The sequence below is a fragment of the Labrus mixtus genome, chromosome 3 (genome assembly GCF_963584025.1).
Source record: "Labrus mixtus chromosome 3, fLabMix1.1, whole genome shotgun sequence".
NCBI lineage: Eukaryota > Metazoa > Chordata > Actinopteri > Labriformes > Labridae > Labrus > Labrus mixtus.
The window spans coordinates 23,444,725-23,464,728 of NC_083614.1; the positions used below are offsets into that span (position 1 = coordinate 23,444,725).

At 40.2% G+C, this 20,004-nt stretch overlaps 2 protein-coding genes across 2 annotated transcripts; one reads left to right on the plus strand and one right to left on the minus strand.

Moving 5' to 3' along the window:
* Positions 1 to 213: 213 nt before the first annotated feature.
* slc35e1 (solute carrier family 35 member E1) lies at positions 214 to 11,318 on the plus strand. Its single transcript, XM_061033863.1, has 6 exons — positions 214 to 593; positions 2,542 to 2,612; positions 5,103 to 5,240; positions 7,086 to 7,211; positions 7,312 to 7,557; positions 8,446 to 11,318. The coding sequence occupies exons 1-6, from the start codon at positions 266 to 268 to the stop codon at positions 8,671 to 8,673; spliced, it is 1,137 nt and encodes a 378-aa protein (XP_060889846.1). The 5' UTR covers positions 214 to 265; the 3' UTR covers positions 8,674 to 11,318.
* A 2,639-nt stretch (positions 11,319 to 13,957) lies between these two features.
* On the minus strand, positions 13,958 to 19,797 carry LOC132966617 (prostaglandin E2 receptor EP4 subtype-like). The gene is made up of 2 exons (XM_061033862.1): positions 18,752 to 19,797; positions 13,958 to 14,982 (listed from the first exon to the last, which is right to left on the minus strand). The coding sequence occupies exons 1-2, from the start codon at positions 19,634 to 19,636 to the stop codon at positions 14,644 to 14,646; spliced, it is 1,224 nt and encodes a 407-aa protein (XP_060889845.1). The 5' UTR covers positions 19,637 to 19,797; the 3' UTR covers positions 13,958 to 14,643.
* Between the last annotated feature and the right edge of the window lie 207 nt (positions 19,798 to 20,004).

Consider the following 20,004-nt stretch of genomic DNA (forward strand, 5'->3'; position numbering starts at 1 on the left):
TCTACCCTACACCTCGATGAAGGGGACTTCACTCAGCTGCGAGTGTGACTTGTAATGGAGTGCACTCCGTCACGGAGAGGAAGGGTGTAGGGGTTGGTTTGAAAAAGGGCCTACGACTTATGTCCGTGAATGGCTTTTACCTTGAAAGTGTTAACCGGAAGCTACGCGTGTTCTTCTTCGTTGGTGATCTGACGGTTCGAGCAGTAGTTTTGCAGCCAGATATACGTCACCGGCGAGGCGGCGACTCGTCACTCCGCGCTGGAAGATGGCTGCGGCGGACCGGCCCCCGGTCAGGGAAGGGATCCGGATATTTTTACTTTGTGTGTGCTGGTACACAGTTAGCTCGGGGGGCAACATCGTCAACAAAATCATCCTGAATGGATTCCCGTATCCGGTCACAGTCTCTCTGTTTCACATCATTTCTATCGTCGTCTTCCTCCCGCCGTTGTTGCGGGCATGGGGAGTCCCCAAAACGGAGCTGCCGAGCAGGTACTACCGGTGGTCCATCCTGCCCTTAGCCTTCGGAAAATACTTTGCATCCGTGTCTGCTCATTTCAGCATCTGGAAAGTACCTGTTTCATACGCGCACACGGGTGAGTATGTTGTGATATGTGTTGATTTTTTGGGGGTGATGTTGTGAGGCCACCTGGAGCGGTGTGAGCCACGGGGAACCTGATGATGTGTCTGTAACCGTCAGCTGATGCAGCTAGCTCCGTGGCTAACTCTGGACAACCTCGGCGACATCGACATTTAACTAGATTATTGTCCCCCGGCGTGACTCGGTGTCATTCGGATGGGAACAGACAAGCTTTCATAGGATTTAATAACTTTCCCCTCGTCCTCTAACTACTAACTATCCAAGCTTTTAGGCCACCACAAGATATAAATAAGTGGCACTGTTAGCTTGCTAGCCAATTTCATTATCGCAGATATACTACGGTAGGGGGGAGGGACCATTCCTGAATCTGCTCTGAATGGGAGTTTCCTCCTCCAACTTCAGATCACAGCTCCCTAGCTAATTGAGTTTTTTTCCCCTAATAAGCAACATTGAGTTACCTTCTGTTGAATTTAATAAAACTAACTGGCTGCCACAGCTGGAGCTAAAACTGCTGTCAATGCCAAATTAATTCAATCTTATAATACAGCAGTTCTATATTCAGTCAGCCCTTTGTGAGGGTTATAATGTGCACCATCCCACTGTAATGTTATGCAGCTCATCTGCACAACAACTAAATCTTATCTTATTTAAAATGAAGGTTGAATCAACACATTTGTTTAGTAATAACCACAAAAAATAAAATCACCTTCATGATAGTTAGAAATTTGCTGGACTGTCGTTAGACTGCTTAACTTAAAACTTTATACCTGATTGATATGTAAAAACCTGTGAATACAAAATATTCTCTCTTTTCACTTATTATATAAAGAAGCTCCTCTGTGTATCTAATTTAAGTGCCACTCATTGTTAAGTTAAAATGTATTTATTTCTTTGCACCAAATGCGAGAGCCATCACATCCATGTCTGCCTAATTTGAGTTCTTCTGGCATCATAGACACAATATCCTTCACTTTTTATTTTCTTTTGCTTTTGCTATAGATTTCATAGGTCTGATGGTTCAGTGGTCAAAAATATGAGGAACTAGCGTTGTTAGTTTCACCCCGCTAACCGCAACAGCTTCCAGTGACGCAAAAATCGTCATTTTGCGTCACTGGAAGCTCCTTTTCAGACTTAGAAATACAAAGATTTCCCATCTCAGGGGAAAATGAGGGCGGGATGCACGACCATTCAAAAATACCACCAGGTTTCTAATGATACAAAGCTTAATGCAAATGGTTGAAGTATCCCTTTAATGTCTCTCCTTTTGCTGTTCTTTAAAATCCTGGCAAAACCAAAATCTTTAGAGGAAAACACCTCAGGATATTGTGTTAAAAATCCACAGCAACAGTTTATAACCAAAGCTGATCTCATTCAGCGCATTACTTTTAGCTACGTTTCCCGAACAAACAGGACACTGAGTTTATAACCTTAAATGAAATTGTTGCTTTGACTATTAGAAGTTTGCCTTAACTTTAAAACTACACAACATAACTAGTCTTAAAATGAACCATTCAGCTATTAATTCTTCACATGTTTTAAGCGTGTACATTCTTCTTCTAATACCAAGAATGACCTCACTACACACTCTTAAGTCTTTCATTTTTTGACTCCACAGGTCAACGTTTAATGGTTTTTAAGTTTGAAAATGTGATCTAATTTTATTCAAACCATTGTAATAATAATAGTGCAACCAGTGTTGAGCTATAAGCCAACCAGGATCATGTCTGACGTAGTACAATGGAGCTTTATAAATAATTGAGTGACACAAATTGAGTGTTTGACATAGGCGTGTTTTCCTGCCTCTGACGTAGGTTTATGACACATGATATTGCTACATTGTGTTAAAGCACTAACTTAATCTCTACCTTCTACCTGCTGCTGTGTTTGCCCAGGAAACGATCCCAGTTGACAATATCCCCTCTCTGTCTTTTTTTACTCCACAGTCAAAGCCACGATGCCGATATGGGTTGTGCTATTATCAAGAATAATCATGAAGGAGAAGCAAACCACAAAGGTGAGTGGGTAGAACGCAGCAAAGGAGGCACAAGGCCCACTCTGTTTCAGAGTCAGCAGTGGTGATGTGGCACCGTGCTGGCCCGGACTGTAGCTCATATTACCTATTGCCTGCCTTCTGTCGCTGAGGATGATCAGAGGCTCTGTGGGGTGGGGGGTCAGAGAGGGAAGTCTTCAATCTCTGAATTCACACACTACTTTCAATACTACAGGAGACAGCTAGGTCAGTGTCTAAGCATGTCTTAAATTGGATGTGTGGTATTTTGATATGCAATGTTCAGGTGATAAAAAAAAAAATAGCTGTCCCATACATACAGAGGTGGTAGAACATTTTAAGACCAGAGGGCAGTGTTTAAAGAGATCTAAAGAAAGCTGACTCTGAGCTGTGATGGACAAAACATAAGCTATAAGCACAAACAGTTTATCAGACATTCATCAACGATAAGAGGGAAAGAGTGGAGAGGATTTTTACTGATGGACTGCGTGATCCACTGTTATCAGTGTAACAAAGCAAATCCTGCAGTATATGACACTACAGGTGTTGTAACTTCTACATGCAAAAACAAAACCTTCTTGTGTTAGTTTTGATCATAAATTTAGCAAGAAAAGTGTTTAAAATGATAAATGTTTGTGTCACTGCAGTTTTGCCAAAAGTTAATTTACTAAAACGATGTGCAACTAAAGATTACATTCATGTAGAATCAACGTTTTGATTTATTTTTTTGTCTGTTAAACAAACAGTAAAAAAAAAAAAAAAAAATCTTTATCAGTTTCCAAGACTGCAACATTACTGCTGTACTACAGTTAACTATTTTATTATTCTATAATTAATGAACACTGTCTTTCAAAATAACTACAAGCTACAGCTGAATGATCAATTATAAAGTCTATCTCTCTCTATTGACTTAAAAGATTAGATGACTATTCTTCACAAGTACCTGGTCATGCCTCCTCAGCTCATCTTGGCCTCTGGTTATCACAGTGACAGCTTTCACTGTAGCTGAACTTAAATACAAATGAATATACAACAGTCTTGATTCATCGTTACACATTTTCCTTCAAAGATTCAAAACCAAACACCACAGAACCCTTTTCATGCTGTATTATGAGAAACAATCTTTAGTAAGGTGTAGACAATCTTTTCTACATTGCTTAAATGTAGTTCTACATGAAACCAATCTGATCTTAAGATCTGCTACTTCCTAACATTGAAGTTTAATATTCAGTCTAGGTGGTAGGAGCGTTTAACAGTCAAGGAAACTTCTGAGTCTAACATGAGCTTGTCATGTTTACTTCCAGCGGGCCGTCTGCGTGCACAGACTAAGGGTGAAGGTGTTGATGACGTGTTTCTGTGTTTGAGGAGCAGAGGGCTGCTGTACTATAATGAGGAACTTTAAAATCTATCAAACACATAGAATGGCTGAGAGACAGACTTGATAAACATTTTATATTCATATATATTGTCTGTTTGTTTTTTCAAAAATGATCCACATCACACCAGTCAATGATTATCATCTTAAACACCTGAAGAAGAGGCACACGCTGCTGATTTCACTCTTTTTCTTGGGATAGCTCTACTAAAAGATAAATGGACTGACTTTGCGTCAAGCTAACCAAGACTTAACACTAGCAGACTAATATGAATCAGTGATTGTCTCAGCAGCACATGTCTTACTTGCTCACAGGGGGAGAGGCTTTTCTGAACTGAACACATACAGACACGACAACAACCTGCCACTGGTTATCTTCTGTCAGTTAGGATAGAACTTCTGTTTAATAAATCTTCCCTCGTGAGTTAAAGCTTTATTATAACCTGAAAGACTCTGGGCTTTTGAGAAAACAGAGGGACATGTCTGCTATTTTTTCTCTTCTGTCAGCTCCCATCAGCTGTTCTACATTGGAAAAAAAAAAAAATTAAATTGTAAAAATGTAAAATTGAAGTTGACTATTTAGTGAAGCAGTTGTATTTGATTTCTTTCTACTTTCTAAAAAAATAGCCAACTGCAAAAAGCCTCAGTGATGATTTTTCACAATAAGTCTAGACTCTTCATGTGGGACAAATATTGAGGCCCTTTTCAAAATAAAAGAGGTCTCTCTTAATTACTGGCTTGACAAACAACAACTTGCCACTTTACAATCCTGAACATGTGATAAAAGTAAAGCAGATCAGAACTTTCTGGATATATCGGTGTATATCCGAACTTTTCATCACAACAGAGTAAAACAAGTTACTTCCTGAAGCTGCTCCACTTCCTCATATTGTATCCTGTTACGAAGGTTGAATCATTAACCAGTGACTCAGGAGGTAGTGTTTTTTTTTTAGTCCACGTTGTAGACCTGTGAGGGAAACATTTTCTCTGTCACTCAGTGAGGTTGATATTTTGTTTTTATTTTTTTGGGGTGGTCAGTCCAAAAGGGGGTTTCATAATGCTGCTGGTCTTTATCTATTGTCTCCTGCTGACTCTGTCCGGTTGCATGCTCTCTGTCACAGATTTACGTGTCGCTCATCCCCATCATTGGTGGAGTGCTGCTGGCTACAGCGACGGAGCTCTCCTTTGATGTCTCAGGACTCATCAGCGCTCTGGCTGCCACGCTCTGCTTCTCTCTGCAGAACATCTTCTCCAAAAAGGTAACTCATTCTCAACACTATCACACTCCACTATCTCAAACCAAAATCCTGGTTTGTGGGGTTTGTTGTAAAAAAAAGTCACAGCTCCAACATGACTACAAAACAGTGTCCTTTAATCTAATTTATCTCTGATCTTGTGTAGTTTATTGTTGCTTTATTAATTTTTAATAATAACAAAAGGCTAACATTTGTATTGTGGTTATAAATACTAGGAATATGAAAGTGAACACTTCATCTTCACAAGATCAAAAATTACTATAATATGTCGTAAGGGACTAGAGTGATTTAGTTTGAATCCCCCTTTTCAACTTCAATCAACATTATTATTATGTGATTTAAAAAAAAATGTTTCAGCCTCTAAAATGTTATTTTTTAGTTGGTATATGAAATACCTGCTCCTGCCACAAGATGGCAATGGTATCTCTCTAATTAAGGAGCTATTATTGTGGCAAAACTATTTGAATATGAGTACACAGATCCACAAATGCGTAAACAAATCTGCAAATATGTTGACCAATTTCAAAATATTTACTTATTTATTAATGTCAGTGAACTTTTTCAGCTGTAAATCCTGAAAATACACACAAATGATCGCTTACAACTGAGGCGGGCCTCTCCATTGGCTGTCATTTTACACGTGACTTTTGCAATGCAAGATCCACAAATGCGTACACATATCTTCAAATGTGTGTCTGACGATCTGCAAACACATTAGTGGAGATGGTGCCCTGAGCTCAGGCTCACAGGCTAGGCTACCAGTCCGCGGTAGCACCCAGTGACTTCAAGATGGACATTACTGAGCTGGATAGCTGCCGTGGGTGCAGTTTTACTGAGGAGGCTACGATGGAGGGTCCATTATAGTTTGTGTTTTTTAAATTTGTTTCTTGTACAGTGCGGGCAAAGCGGTACGCAGCCTGACCAACTGGCAGCCTAGCCTGTGAGCCTTGGCTCAGGGCAACAAACCCCACTAATGTGTTTGCAGATCGTCAGACACACATTTGAAGATGTGTGTATGCATTTGTGGATCTTGCATTGCAAAAGTCACGTGTAAAATGACAGCCAATGGAGAGGTCCGCCTCAGTTGTAAGCGATCATTTGTGTGTATTTTCAGGATTTACAGCTGAAAAAGTTCACTGACATTAATAAATAAGTAAATATTTTGAAATTGGTCTACATATTTGCAGATTTGTTTACACGTGTGGATCTTTTTACACATTTGTGGATCTGTGTACGCATTAAAATAGTTTTGCCACAATAATAGCTCCATATCTAATGTGTTGTTTCTTCACATATCTGTTTTGTGATTTTTCTCGTGATGGATGTCACCATCTCGCTGGCTGCCAAACAAATCTACCTACAGGTAGAAAAAAAAAATGTAACCCGAACTTTGTGTTTTTAATGACACCTCAATGACACAAATGTTCATAATGACAGCTGAATATTCATCCAACTACCACAATTCTCTGGCAAGCAAAACTAATCTGTATCCACCACTTTGTTGTGAAAGTCATACAACTTCACTGAAGAGAGACACATGGTATAGGCCTGTTTTGTTTCATCAACTGCAATTTTACAACATTTGTTTAAGGTCATTGAGGATGGAAACTGTAGGAAAAAAAATGCCCCATGGTTGAAATGAAACTCTACCCACACTAACTCTATTCTGGGATCATTTTGAACTTGCTTTTCTTTTCTTTTTCTTTTGATTGTATTCATAAAGTTCAAAGTAAACAGGGAACAGGGTCCAAAACTTTGAATCTCCATCGTATTGTTTGGTGCAGTAGTAACTTTATAATTTTTTTCCTCTGCCTTTAATCTTAAAAATGTATCTTCTCCCTGTGAAAGGTGCTGCGGGACACGAGGGTCCACCACTTGAGGCTGCTCAATATCTTGGGATTCAATGCCGTTTTCTTCATGCTGCCCACTTGGGTCCTGGTCGATCTGTCTGTGTTTCTTGTTAATGGAGACCTGGTGAGTACGAGTGGTAGCGATTTAGTAACATCACTTTGGAGGTTCTTCAGCAGCAACTGGCTTGTTTGTAACCCATGTCCAAACCTCTCTCTCCTCACAGTCGGAGATCTCAGGCTGGACAAGCACCTTTGTCCTTTTGCTCATCAGCGGCTTCTGCAACTTCGCTCAGAATGTTATTGCTTTCAGCGTACTCAACCTTGTCAGCCCCCTAAGCTACGCCGTTGCCAATGCCACCAAGAGGATCATGGTCATTAGCATCTCCCTGCTAATGCTGCGCAACCCGGTCTCATCCACAAACGTCCTTGGTATGATGACAGCCATCGTGGGGGTCTTCCTCTACAACAAGGTGAGTCACCACGTCCACAGGGATAGATGAAGACATTTAGAGATGGATAAAAACTAAATAATCTTCAGTTTCTCATTTAACATCATAGAACATCAGTGTTGATAAACGTATGATGAGTATATATCAACAGAAAAGAGATTTTCAACCAACACCAAGACATGAGTATCACTATCAGCCAACATCAAGTATTCTTATGAAGAAGGAGGATTAAAACAAAACACATCTTTAGTGGGCAGAGTGTTTTTTTTTTTTTTTTTTTTATTACATTTTGGTAACTTTGACTGAAAAACATTCTCTACCATCTCTGTATTGGTTTTGTTTGTATTCATCACATTATTTTGGAAGGGGATTTGCATTTGCTGTATTTTAGGCAGTATCAGAGGCTGACGATGATACAACAACACTGGAATACTTTTGCACGCCACACTTTTATTTGTAAAAAAAAAATTGAAAATCACGTATCATGTTCCTTCCACTTCACAATTATGCGCCACTTTGTGTTGATCTATGACATGAAATCCCAATGAAATACATTTATGTTTGTTGTTGTAACGTGACAAAAAGTGGAAAAGTTCAAGGGTTATGAATACTTTTGCAAGCTACTGTATGTGCTCTGACCGCCCTTTGTTCCACTCACAACTGTCCTTTTCTATTAATAGTAGTCAACTGCTGGCACTCTGCCTACAAACAGCTTTCCATATCTGTATTTCCATCCAACATGTGGCTGTTTACCACTCAATGAAATGTAAACAATGAAGTTTTATTCATGTTGAGGAAAAGTTTGAACTTGTTAACGATCAGTGTGCAGCCAAGGATCAGGGCCAGGGAGTAACCCACGAAGACATCCAGTCATATAAAATTAATTTCTCCCTTCTCATCTGTCAACAGGCCAAGTATGACGCCAACAAGCAGAAAAAGCTGCTGCCCAGCACCAAGGAGGACCTGATGTCCTTTGACAACCCGGCGCTGGAGAAGATCCAGGCTAACGGCTCAGTGCCTTTCCCCCACGGCTCGGAGCAGCAGCACAACTGGAACAACGTGCTGACCGACCACTTCCAGTACAGCAGGCAGGCCTACACGACAAACTACAGCAGCAACCACCAGTATGTGGTGTGAAGGAGGATTTAGTCCTCGCTCAGGCTCGCTGTTGTAGACATTGCTGTGTAGCTGCCCTCCCTGCAGCGGGTCCTTTTTTACCCCGCACACGAGACTGAAGGCAAGTCCTGTTGGTGGTGGGTAGAAAGAATGAGAAGAGCCTCTCATGACAGGCCAGTGACGTGACCTCTCCAACACTCCTCCCTGTCCAAACTTCACTTTCTGGCATTGTTAATATATTACTTTGGTACAGACAGTATGGGAGTGTCCAAGATGGGGGGAAAAAGTCAAATCACCTGTTTCAGACACTTTGGTGACAGATTCAGCCATTTTCTCCGAACACAGAAAAGTGCCACAGCAGGTAGACCGTAAACGGTAGTTCTGATTAATTTTCACCTTGCTTTCTGGAAATGTCCAAGTTTGTTTCCACAACCTATGATTACTGTTTTGGTACGTTTGTTAACTTTTTTTTTTTAGGAAGGGTATCCGCTGTAATTATCTAGCGCGAGTGTTACCTTGAACCGAACAAGAGTGATGTTACATCGCATGTAGGCAGCTCAGTGGAAAGGGCCCCATTTCAGATCGCGACAATTTCATGATTAGGATTGTCATTTTTCTTCATAAGGCACCTGTAATGACGTGAAAGCAATTAACTTGTAAAACTTGTTCTCAGTGATTACAATTATAGACCAATGAAACTCTTGAGGCAGACACCACGTATGGACACTTTTGTGGACAGACGAGCGATTTAGGGGACAGTCACTTATAATCGCCTCAGCTGTGCTCTGTGTTTGGCACTAGTCGACATGTGTTAGCATACTAGCATGCTACACTAACATGTTGGACATGGTAAATATTAAACATGAAGATGAAGCACATCAGGATTGTTAACGCCTCACTGGTACAGCTGTTAAGTCAACACAATGATTGCCCTCGTGATACTGAGTTGTTCAACATTACAAATGCCTGATGTGGAAAAATGTCCAGATTTCAAAATAAAAGTACAAAAACCATTAAGTCTGTCTGCTAAAAAGTATGCTGGTGAACTTGCTGCATACCAAGATAAGTAAACTTTCAGCCACACTAGTCATCAGCAAGTCTTTTTAAATGCCATTGTATAAATAATTAGCTATTCTAAAATGCGCTAATACACACACACACACACACACACACACACACACACACACACACACACACACACACACAACGCCCTGTTGTCTTCAATCTGTTCTGTAAAACAAAGAGTGAGACGATTTCTGTCACCCAGAACAGTCAGTGACCTCTCACAGATCTGTCCATTTCTCCAAACACAACAAATACATTTGATATCATGGAGCTTAAATGTGAAAAGTTAGCATGAAATCAGATTTTAGCCTCAAACATCCGTGCAGTTCAAACTACAGCAGCTGAGTGCTGAGAAGACGTTTCACATTTCTTTAAGCGACTTTAACCATATAAATGTAGCTGAGATGTCATAGTATAGAGTTAGAAAATGGTTTAAAAATGATTCATAGTTTTCTTTATTATTAATATTTATAGATCTTCAACATGTCTGAGGCAGAGGGATTTTTTTTTTTTCTGTCAGCTGTTTTACTTTTTTTTCAGCCTGAACCAAAGCTGCTGTTTGTTTTGTTTGTTTTTTTATGTTTTTTTTGTTGTTTTTTTTAAGTTAGAGGCTCAGTTTCAAAATTGCACATGATGAAACCGAATGCATTACGCAGATTGTGTCTCTCTGTCGAGTGACTTTAAAGATTTGAGTGTTTTATTTCAAACTGTCCCTTTCGGTGTCAGAAGGTCATTGGTCACGGGTCAGGGGAGACATGCATGATATCAAAGGTTTGGTTTGTGCAATTAAAGATTCAACTGTAAGTTCATGTAGACAAAAAGGAATCCTGGTCATTATTCTTTACAAAAGTTGTGTCGAAAAGCCTTCTGTTACTACTTGAGGAACTATTGAGGACCTTTCTTTTTTCTCTTTGCAGGATAGCTTTGCTTTCTCTGATGCACAATGAGTGTCTCCCCGCAGCAATATGACATCTTGCATTATTTTTTGCTTGTAGCCCAATTCAATTTCTGCATATTGATTTTGTTGGATAACGCACCTTTAATGACGCAGAAGTGCCAGCTGTAGCCTCAGATATTTTTTTTTTCTGTAGCTGTAGATGTTGGTAAGGAGAGTACAGTTATATTCTAGTTCTTTTAATTTTTTTTTTAGAGTATTATGTTTACCTGCTTGATGACATTTAGAACAATCTTGAAGTGTTTAGACCAGAAGAAACTGACTGTGACTCTGTCTTGAGACAAAGCTGTCAACAGGTGTGGGTTTTCTCCTTATTTAAAAATCAAGCAAGCCAGCTGTAACTGATGAAATGTTTTGTTGGAGGTATTTTTGAGACATTTGGAACCCATAGCAGCTCAGTTCTTCTCCAAAAAATAGATAAATCACCATTTCTGCAGGTAGGACTCCTGTTAGGAAACTTGAAAGAAGAAACATTGGTTTGCAGCGACTTCTATCCGTTTTGATTTGTGTTAATTGATTATTGTCCACACTGTAAGGCTTTACATTGCTGCATAAAACAAAATAGATAAGACAGTACAATGCACTCTGTAATAAAGTGGAGCTTTGAAAATAAAAAAAGGAGATGATCCAGAAACCCCTTAAATGACCATTGTCTTCACAAAGACATTATTTAAATGCGACATTAATGTTTTCATTATTTTCCCCTTTGATGATTAACATTTTCTACAATCATTTCATGTAAAATGACAAAGTAAAGTTTTGCTCATGATGCCCAAACAGCAGAGCATGATGGTGAACGGTTACAGCAGCACATGTTTGATATAGTTTAATGTGTACCTGCTCTTATCAGCAGCTATGTAAAGTACCTGTGAGTATGATAACTCTCCACACCACAGCAGACACATTCAGTGGCGCATTGGTCAGAGAACACAGAGGAGGAGCATCTTACTGCTAAAGCAACGGATGTTTAAATATTGTTAAATATTGCTGGTTACACTTTTAAATCATCATGACTTTCAGATCAAGATCAGCTGATAATTAACATTTGAATACAGATTCTAAACAGAATGCAGACAAAGTCTTCATATCAAACTAGTGCAGGAGATGAGTTGAATTCAACATTTCTTGTACCTCTGGATGTGATTTTTTTTTTATAAGTCGTACTGATGTGAGCGAGGAGTGGCTGATAAATGTGATTTCATGTGAAGCAGCAGTTTTACATCCAAACAAACGTGTGAAGCGGACGTTACACAATTCTTTTCCAGTGTCATTTTGAAATTCAGTCTCCACTTAAGATTACATCTATTCTCGGAACAGTCAAAATCAACAATTGCATTTGTCCCAGAGTGCATTTGGAGTAACAACTCATTCATTGCTCATCCTTCCCTGGTCACGCCGTCTCTGTCTTCAGTACATACTTTATTTTCTTCATGATTTTGTTCTTATCCTACGTCATGTTGCCAAAAGCTAATCTTTCTGATGCTGACACACTGCAGCATGGGGCCTTGTTTGCAGGTGAAGCGATGTAAAAATTCATAAACTACAACATGTTGTACTTTATGACTTTCCCTAATGATTGTTTATTTCTGTACGTAGAGTTTAGAACTCTACATTTTGAAAAGGGTTGATTTGGACGATGACTCGCCTGTAAAACTTGTACTTGAGATGTAAATGACCATAGGAAGAGGGGGAGGGATTACTTTGTAAAACTTGTATAATTATTATTTTTGTGCGTCTTTAATGGATCTCCAGACAGAATTTTTACTTAACTGATGTTTATAGATTTTTATTTATGTGTCAAGGTACAAAGATGTTGTACAGAGGTGCAGCTTTGCACAGTCTCGTGTGCTTATGTTTAGTAAACGCTATTTTTAAATGTCGGGGAAAAATAAATGCATTATGGAATACTGAAAATATTGATTTGTTTTTAGTGTAATTAAAAAATGAGGAAGACTTATCGATATAAACACTGTCTTGTGTTAACCTTTTGAGTGCAGATAAGATGAAAGCAATATCTGTAAATATTCCACTACTATCATTTATTGTTTGGTTTTAATGAAAACTTGTAACTTTCAGCTTTTGAGAAACAAGTCGCCTAAATCCCTGTGTACAATGGGCATGCGACATAACCACTAGGCAGCCGACACCGCGAGAAATGTAAGTTTAATTGGTTGTTGTGTAGTTTCCAGAATAGCTTGGTGTATTTCTGCCCCCAAAGTGGGCAAAAGCAGTTAATGTTACATCAACATTCAACATTAAAGATTTGATGCGCTTTTGGTTATTGGGGATTTTCAGGCAGCGAGAAAGCAATCCTGAATCCGCTCACTCTAGTCTGTTAGGTACAGGAGTTGATGATGCAGTGTGACTTTCTTCCAACTTACAAACTTCAACAGAAATCTGCTCAACATCCAGGACACTCATGGAAGAGGATCCTGTGGAGAAACTTCTGAAGGTGGAGTTCAGTCATTATACACAACCTGCTCATGATGTGTCAGTAACCTGTGTGTGTGTGTGTGTGTCCTGCATGGCTGCAACTTCATAAACCACAACAGTTACCCAATCACAGGTCGCTCTGCAGGGTAAGACAATTACTTTTTTCTTGACAATCCCTCATCATTGACTGATTTAAAAAAAAAAAAAAAAAAGTGTCACAAACCGGGGGGACGTGCGGGAAAGAAGTCACAGGTCGGATTAGAGCCCTGGCTTCCCACTTCAAGGACTATTGCCTCCCTACATGGGACGCACACACTAACCATAGGCTATTTGCGCCCCCAATTTAAATTTTTAATGTTAGGTGGAGGCATTTTAAACTTCTTTCTATACAGTTTGCTAGTTTTAAAATTAATTTCACAAGACAAATGAGGTGTCATGGAACAATAGAGAGAGAGAAAAATGCTCATTGACAAATTATTTTTTAATACTTAATATCCATACCTCTGAATTGTTAGGTAATTAAGGAGCTTTAAAATGAGGCCATGTGGAAAGGTTACAGCACAAAAGCATCATGGGATTTCATTGTTTCACGCAAACCTAAAGCTAAAATGTTAAAAGTTTTTTGTAGTGGTGTAAAAGGACAATGAGACCATTTAACTGTAGATGATGTGAAGTGGAGGTACAAGGTAGCAAAAAAGGCAAACACTCAAATATAATAATCACAAAACACTATCTAAGTTCAGTATTGGAGCAAAAGTATTCGCACGGTCTCCACCAGTCAGGACCACTGTTAGCATCAGTTTCATTTAAGACAACAAACACTCAAAAAGTAACGAGAGACGACACCAAAGATCGAGCTGTAGGATTTTTAATGCAAACAGCCATCATCATTATTTAGTTTGACTTTATATCAGTGTTTGATTTGTCTTTTAATGTAGAAGTAGCAACTGAAAAGATTCCCATCGGGATGTCTCTGTAGGAGGATGACAGGCTAATACAAACAAATATAACAACACCCGGTTTCTTGTAAAACCAGACTGTAATGATGCTCCTGCACCTCTGATACAAGAAGAGTCATCTGAACTCTGTGTCCACATTACATGAGCTGCAGATCAGATCAATCAGCAGGAGCTTTAATAACCTGCAGCTTTTTCATTCACATTCATGGAGGATTGGCTGATCAGGTGGAAGGAGGAGCTGGGGGTGGGGTAATGAGAAAGGGAAAGTGAAACTTGATAAAGGTGTGGTGGTCAGGAGGAGGCAGGAGCAGCTGGATGAAGCACACAATAAATGTTCACTCTTTGGTATCAGAGTCTTGTATTTCCTGTTTTCCTGCAGGCGCCGTATGCAAGCTGTTCATTCACCAGAGCAGTCTTTTGCCTCTGTTTAATAAATAATCCACCAGGAGCCTGAAGAGTCCCACTCAGCAGAGTCCACAGAGTCATCACAGTTTGTCCATCTCACTGTCTCTGAGGCAAAGTGTTTATTTCTACATAAAAGCATCTCACATTGTGAGAAGCTGCAAACATTCATAGATGTTAAACTTGTCCTCTGTGTTTTAGGTCTGTGTTGCATGGAGTTAACTCCACGGTGGCAGGCAGATGAGTGATAACGTTTGTGCTGAACATGGGCTGTGTGAACACATGGTGGTCTGTCTTGAGTTCAGGACATACGAAATTCCTTTTTGGAGTAGGGGGTGAGCTGCTACGTATGCTGCTGCCTCGCCTGGATAAACTGAGTAACCGCCGAAACAGAGACCTCCTGAGGAGGATGTAGATCCAGGGGTCCAGGATGGGGTTAACAGAGGCTATCCTGATGGCAGCCAGGTCAGCCTCGTGCTCTTGATTCGTCATGAAGCAGTTTGCAAACACACGGACCTTAAAGAAAAGCGATAAATCAAAGTTACTAGCCTGGCAAATTAAGAAAATAAACACAGACAGAGTTATTAATGCAATCAGAAATGTACAGGGAGAGATGACAACTGTTCCAAAGGAAATCAATCAAACTTTTGTGACATACTACAAAGTACTGTATCAATCAGAGTACCATAGGGACTCAGATGACCAGATCAGCTTTCTAGATAAGCTTGCTATCCCCTGTATTAATGAGGAGGCTAAACAGGAGCTGGATGAGAATCTGAATTTGGAAGACATCTCTAATGCTATTATTAATATGAAAGGGGGTAAGGCAGCAGGACCCGATGCAATCCCAATAGACTTGTTTAAATTATTCAAAGAAAAGCTAAAGGCCCCCATGTTGGACATGTATGTGGAATCCTTTGAACAGGGTTTACTACCCCCCATCATTACGAATTGCTAGGATCATGCTTATTTTAAAACCTGACAAACCCCCGACAGAATGCGGGTCCCACAGACCAATCTCACTCCTAAATGCGGGTGCCAAGATTATCGCAAAGGCGTTAGCTATGAGACTAGATCATGTTCTGCCTTCGGTGATTCATCCAGATCAAAACGGTTTTGTGAAAAATCGTATTGGGTTACATAACGTTAGGCGGGTATTTGGTTCATGCATGTGAAGGTTCCCCTGATACCGCCATTTTATCACTCGACGCTGAGAAGGCTTTCGATCGCGTCGAATGGCCGTACCATCTGGAGGTGCTTAAACGTTTTGGATTTGGGGATTACTTCCGGAGATGGATTGAAATTTTGTTTGTCGATTCTTCTGCCGAAGTTCTCACAAATTACCTGATTTCACAACCATTTAAGCTTTTCCATGGAACTCGGCAAGGGTCACCAATATCTCCTTTACTTTTTGTATTGGCCATGGAACCATTGGCCATAGCAATAAGAGCTAACCCTCTAATTAGCGGAATTAGGATGGGGAAGATTGAGCATCGTATTGCATTATATGCGGATGATGCTATCTTGTTCCTTACCAATCTTAGTAACTCGATTCCATCACTATCAAACATGATTAGTCAATTTAGTACCTTCTCAGGATTTAAAGTAAACCAAACAAAATCATCTATCATGTTTTTAAATGAACAGGAGAGAAACAACCCAGTGATACAGCATCAATTTCTAAGTGGCCAAAGATGGTTTTAGATATCTGGGTATAATGATTACTCCATCGATCCGTACTCTTAGTTTTTCCAACTATGATCCTCTATTAGCAAAGGTTTCAGAGGATGTAACAAGGTGGACGTCTTTGCCTTTTTCTTTAATTGGTCGAATAAATATAATTAAAATGAATATACTACCTACATATTTATATCTGTTTCAGTCAATTCCTTTGTCTCCTCCATCTTATCTTTTCCCCAAACTTAAAAAGCTGCTTTCGAACTTTATTTGGAACAACAGGAAGCCTAGACTCAGACTTTCTCTTTTATATTTGCCTTATGACAGGGGAGGGTTACAACTCCCAAATTTTTATTGGTATTATTGTGCGGCCCAACTACGCGCTTCAATGTTCTGGTTCTCGAAGGATGCGTCCCTGCCCTGGATACAAATTGAATTGTTGGCTTCTAAAGGTCTAACTCTGAATACCTTTTTATACTCAGCTCCCTTTAAGAAATTAAGAAAATGTAAACCCATTTGTCAAAAACACCATTGTGGTCTGGCATGAAGTGCAGATTTATTTAGGGGACTCCCCCTCTCTGTCATGTTTTGCGCCAATATGGGGCAATGAGCATTTTACCCCAGCCACGAATGACATGGGCTTCAAATTATGGTCCAGTAAGGGCATAAATATGGATCTTTATAAAGACAAAACTCTAATGTCTTTTGAGGAACTTAGGATAAATTATGATAAACACTTTTTTTAAGTATTTACAACTTAGAAGTTTTGTCTTGTCTAACTTGAATAATTCGGGTCAACAGAAATTTCTATAAAGGACTGCTTAAGCAGAGGTAGGATTACTGAGTTTTATAGTATTTTGGCTGAGAACCATAAAGACAACAGTGAAAGTAAAAGACGAGGGTGGATTCAAGATTTACAAGAGGACATTTCAATGGCTGTATGGAGCACAATATGTAAAAAGGCGCAAACCCAAACTATTAATACCCGCCTGAGATTAATACAGTATAACTGGTTAATGAGGACTTACATCACTCCAGTAAAATTGAACAAGTTTGATCCTCATATTCCTGACCTATGTTATAAGTGCAGTTCACACCGTGGCACTCTATTTCACTGCTTGTGGGAATGTGCTGAGATCCAAAAATTTTGGAGGTCTGTGTTATCTCTTATCTCTCAGATCACCTCTTCCCCAATGACGTTAAGTCCTAAGCTGTGCATATTTGGTCTGTTTCCTGATGACTGTACTCTTTCTAAAAGAGAGAGGGTAATGGTGGACCTATGTTTATTACAGGCGAGGCGTTCAATTGCGCTCTGTTGGAAAAATGTATGTAGTCCCTCTCTTGGATGTTGGTTAAAAGAATTATCAGCAAGTCTATATAGTTAGGAAGAAAGCTTCAGAATTTGGTAAAATTTGGGAGGTTTTTGGAGGAATTTGTTAAAAATGCTGACTTGCATGATTGTGAACTGTTACTAGTACGAGAAATATGTGTCAAATGTGACTGTTTATTATTTCACTTATTTATTTTTTCATTTGTATTGTACAAATTACTTTTATTATTCTTGTGTTATTGATGTACTGCCACATGTTCTATTTTGGGAGGGTTGTTTTATGTCATACTTTTGTTACATGCATATACATATATTGTACATGTCCTGATAAATGTGAAATTCAATAGAGATATGTTTATAAAAAGAAAAGAGAAAAATCAGATATTCACAATGAAAGAGCTTAATTATGCTAATGTACCTATGTCAACTTAAATTCTTATCTTTTGATATTTTCCCAACTGAAACCAAATATATTCTTACTTCATTTCTAGTTGAAAATCCTAATATTTTCTGCCTATATTTACATTTTTTTTGTACAAGACATAAGTTTGTATTCTGCCCTTAATAATTTTGTGACCCCTCAAATTCAGCTTTTAGCCTCTTTGGAGGCTCCCTCCCCTAGGTTGAATACCAACTCATAAATAATTGAATTTCCCCCTGGGGATCAATAAAGTGTTACCATATCTTATAAAAAGAGACTTGGCTGATAGACCCCTGTATCATATTTCTGGTTAAACCAGAAACAAAATAATCTAATACAGAGAAATTGTTGCCTAACAGTGCAATGAGTGATTGCTGTCAGATGGGGCCCTGTAAGGGAGGTTCCCTGCTGTCATTGAAAACTTTGCAGATTTTTAGCCACTACTGGGGTTTAAAGTTTGTCGACTCTCAGGGGCTCAAACTCAACACAGTCTGAATCACAGACAGGCTCTATATTGAAGAATCGTCAAATCACATAGTAAATCAATTTGAACTCTTTCTATAATAGGTATAAAGTGCCCCACCAAATAGAGCTGGTGCCCCTTAAATGTTTGGCCCCTGCCCTTAAAATTATCGGACCACCACTGTCCATCACATGTCTAATAGTAAATAAAGTTTCGTGTGAAAAACCTTGGGATGTAACGTTATCTACACCAACAATGTAACATATCGTTTAAGCTCCTTGGAGGAAAACTAAGGCTCTCTTTTGTCGCTCTATATGTAAAGTTTAAGGGGATTTTATATCAATAACCAATAGGAAACCAATCACAGCTAAATAACGATCCCACTCTGACTCACCACTAGCGGGGCTGAACATGCCAGAACCACCGCGGAGGTTGTCACCAGCACCGCGATCATCTGAGTCTCTGCAGCGGAGGACAGAGCCCTCCACCTCTGTCGGACGCTGCCCCTGGTGACGGGCCGCCGCACGGTCCTCTGGCGCATCAGCAGCAGCGCTCCGCACACGGCCAGGTTCAGCACAATGGTGCCAAGGATGAGCAGCACGCTGACGGCGCCGTACAGAACGGAGTACGCGGCGGCCAGAGGCTTTTGCGTCCTCCAGTCTATGAAACACCAGGTTCCGGACGGCTGCAGCTCGCTGCTCGCCATGCCCATCATTGGGAGGCAGCAGAAGAAGATGTGACTGATGTAGATGAAGAGAAGGAACTTCTGCGCAAAGCGTCGGTTCACTCCCCACCGCTCGTAGGTATACGGGCAGCAGATGGCCAGGTAGCGCTCTGCTGCCATGGCGCAGATAATGCTTAGACCTGCAAGCCCGAAAAACAGCAACAAGAAGGAGTGAAACTGGCACGCATGCCGGTCCATCAGCACCTGCTGGTCCAGGTAGTTTGCTATGGTGAGCGGGCTGGCGAGGCACGTGCCCAACAGGTCCGTCACCGCGAGACCACGCACCAGCGTGTAGAAAGCTGATGATTTTCTCTCCTGTCTTGATACTGAGAGAACGATTATTGCGATTAAATTTCCAATTGCACCTCCTGCAAACATCAAAATGGGTAAATCGATTACTGTCCCGACCCCTAACGCGCGCGACTGCTGCGGGAGCTTCTCGTTTGTGGATCCAGATCCGCGCGTAAAGTTCTGGTTATCCATGTCCACATGCACCCAGAGGCTGTTGTTGGTAAGCGGTGATTCATTCGGTCTGTTGTGTATTTGGTAGTGCATTTCCTTTATAGCACAGATAAGGAGGAAGCAAGGGTATTTTCTCTGGTAGTCTAATTCCTCCCTGTTTCCCAGTTATCCATGTGTGTCTCACAGCTATGAGCGGAGAGGCGGGATGTTAATATAGCCTATTGAACCACCCTGCACCCTGATGTGATGAGAGGCTCTAAGCGATGGACTAACAGGAAGATAGCCTGTACGTTTTTTTTCCATCCAATTTCCGCTCAATGTCTCCTGCAGATATTGGCGTCATCACAGAGCTGCGTATGTAGCAGCCTGTCAGGAAGTCAGCTGAACTGGCTGGTGAGATGCAGAGATAAAGAGGCACTCGGCAGACATTTCCCAGAGAGTTTAAGATGAGTCAGATTGCA